Below are 2,711 nucleotides of genomic sequence, written 5' to 3' on the forward strand. Positions count from 1 at the left end.
CTCAAAAAAAAAAAAAAAAAAAATTAGCCAGGTGTGGTGGTGCATGCCTGTAGTCCCAGCTACTCGGGAGGTTGAGGCAGGATAATTTCTTGAATCCAGGAGGCAAAGGTTGCAGTGAGCCAAGATCGCGCCATGGTACCTCCAGCCTGGGCAATAAGATCGAAACTCCGTTTCAAAAAAAAGAAACTGAGGACAAGTTTGCTGAAGTAGGGTCTGCAACTATTATCATTCTAATTCTTATTAATCTTTTCAAGGAACAACATAGTGAAACGACTAAAAGCCATCCAAAATATTGGGAAAGGCTATGAGGCCAGGAACCTCCACGTGATGCTGAGCAGACTTGATGACTACAGGAAAAAGGTGATGCAGGTCTGGACTGAGAAGCAGAAGTCTCTAGGGCAGAAACGGAATCAGTGCCTGAAGAAAATGATACATGTATTCAGCCAGGTAACTTGCTTTCCACTCCCTCTCTCCAGCATGTTGTAAAAACGTGAAAGTGGTAAGCTTTGTAAATGACATTTACCTGGAGACACCATGTTATATTACTTTCCTGGGCCAGCAGTTAGTGAAATCAGGGTGTCTGCCGGGTTGGTTCCTTCTAGAAGCTCTGAGAGGGCATTCTGTTGCATGCTTCTCTCCTAGACTGTGGTGGCTCTGGGCAATCCTTAGCATTCCTCAGTTTGTAGCCACATAATTCCAATCTCTGCCTCCATCTTTCAAATGGCTTTTTTTTTTTTTTTTTTGAGACAGTCTTGCTCTGTCTCCCAGGGAGTGCAGTGGCACTATTTCGACTTGCTGCAACCTCCACCTCCTGGGTTCAAGCAATTCTCCTGATTCAGCCTCCTGACTAGATGGGATTACAGGTGCCCACCACCACACCCAGCTACATTTTATATTTTTATTAGAGATGGTGTTTCACCATGTTGGCCAGGCTGGTTTCGAATTCCTGACCTCAGGTGATCCACCCGCCTCGACCTCCCAAAGTGCTGGGATTACAGGTGTAAGCCACCATGCCTGGCCTGAGTTCTAATAATAAATATTACAAGCCGTGGTTCTAGAAACATTCTATATCTGTATATCCTTCTCTCTCAATGTCGATTAGTTTATAAGATTAGTTTACTTGCTACTTTGGAAGGTACAGAGAGGCTTCTCATCAGATTCTAATCCAAATTCTCATCCAAGTCAAACATATATTGTAAATTTTCCAGAACTATTTTATTTTATTTTATTTTATTATTTAGTTATTTATTCTTGAGACAAGTTCTCACTGTGTCGCCCAGGCTGGAGTGCAGTGGTGTGATCTGCAACCTCTGCCTCCTGGGTTCAAGTGATTCTCCTGCCTCACCCTCCTGAGTAGTTGGGATTACAGGTGCCCGCCACCATGCCTGGTTAATTTTTGTATTTTTAGTAGTGACGGGGTTTCACCATGTTGGCCAGGCTGGTCTCAAGCCCTTGTCCTTATGATCTGCCCACCTCGGCCTCCCAATGTGCTGGGATTACAGGCATGAGCCACTGCGCCTGGTCTTATTACTCTTACTAGAATTAATTGTGCTTTCCTTTTTGCTCCTGCAGCCTGTTTATATTTCTATTTAGCATTTATTCTATTTCTTTTTTTTTTTTACGAGTAACTTAGTCTCCTATTCTGGATTATAAGTGCTTTTGAAGGCAAGGACGCTGTCTTTTCCCTAATTGTATTAAGTACTTTCTATGTGTCTTTTTTTTTTTTTTTTGAGACGGGATTGCTCAGGCTGGAGTGCAATGGCACGATCTCCGCTGACTGCAACCTCTGTTGCCCAGGTTCAAGCGATTCTCCTGCCTCGGCCTCCCGAGTAGCTGGGATTACAGTCGCCTGCCACTGCGGCTGGCTAATTTTTTTGTTTTTAGTAGAGATGGGATTTCACCATGTTGGCCAGGCTGGTCTTGAACTCCTGACCTTGTGATCCACCTGCCTTGGCCTCCCAAACTGCTGGAATTACAGGCGTGAGACACCGCGCCTGGCCTTACCTTCTATGTGTCTTACACATATCTATACCTATGAGAAAATGATCTATCTTATTCCCTAAGGTAATTTTTATTACAAATAGCCACGTTTAACTATTTTTTTAAGAGCTGGAGTCTTGCCCTTAACAAAAAGGCAAATGTAGTGGCGTGATCATAACTCACTGCAGGCTCGAACTCCCTAGGTTCAAGCAAGCCTCTCGCCTCAGCCTCTTGAGTGGCTGTGTCTACAGGTCTGTGCCACCATGCCCAGCTATTTTTATTTTGTAGAGATGGAGTCTTACTATATTGTCCAGGCTGGTTGCAGACTCCTGGCCTCAAGCGATCCTCCCACCTCAGCCTCCCAAAGTGCTGGGATTACAGGCGTGAGCTACTTGACCTGGCATAACTTTTAAAATATATTAAAATAATTGTAAGCAACACTATTTTAACACTGGGAACTTGGTAAAGACTTAATGAAAAATTTGATATCATATAGATTTTTGAAGGAACTGGATTAAAGTCTTATTAAGCAAGCTTCCCATCCTTCTCTGCTTACTGGGGATGATGAGAGAATTGAAAGAAACTGAGGACAGGTCGGGCATAGTGGCTCACTCCTGTAATCTCAACATTTCGGGAGGCTGTGGCAGGAGGATCGCTTGAGGTCAGGAGTTCAAGACCAGCCTGGACAACATGGCAAAACCCCATCTCTACTAAAAATACAAAAATTAGCT

General features: G+C 43.8%; 1 protein-coding gene across 1 annotated transcript in view; it reads left to right on the forward strand.

Annotated features, from left to right (window-relative positions):
• FAM186A (family with sequence similarity 186, member A) overlaps positions 1 to 2,711 on the forward strand; it is a 78,277-nt gene that overhangs the window by 70,819 nt on the left and 4,747 nt on the right. The window contains exon 6 of the mRNA XM_011936286.1: positions 255 to 447. Coding sequence (XP_011791676.1) covers positions 255 to 447 — 193 coding nt within the window. The remainder of the gene's footprint in view (positions 1 to 254; positions 448 to 2,711) is intronic.

Source organism: Colobus angolensis, unplaced genomic scaffold (genome assembly GCF_000951035.1).
Source record: "Colobus angolensis palliatus isolate OR3802 unplaced genomic scaffold, Cang.pa_1.0 Scaffold151, whole genome shotgun sequence".
Classification (NCBI taxonomy): domain Eukaryota; kingdom Metazoa; phylum Chordata; class Mammalia; order Primates; family Cercopithecidae; genus Colobus; species Colobus angolensis.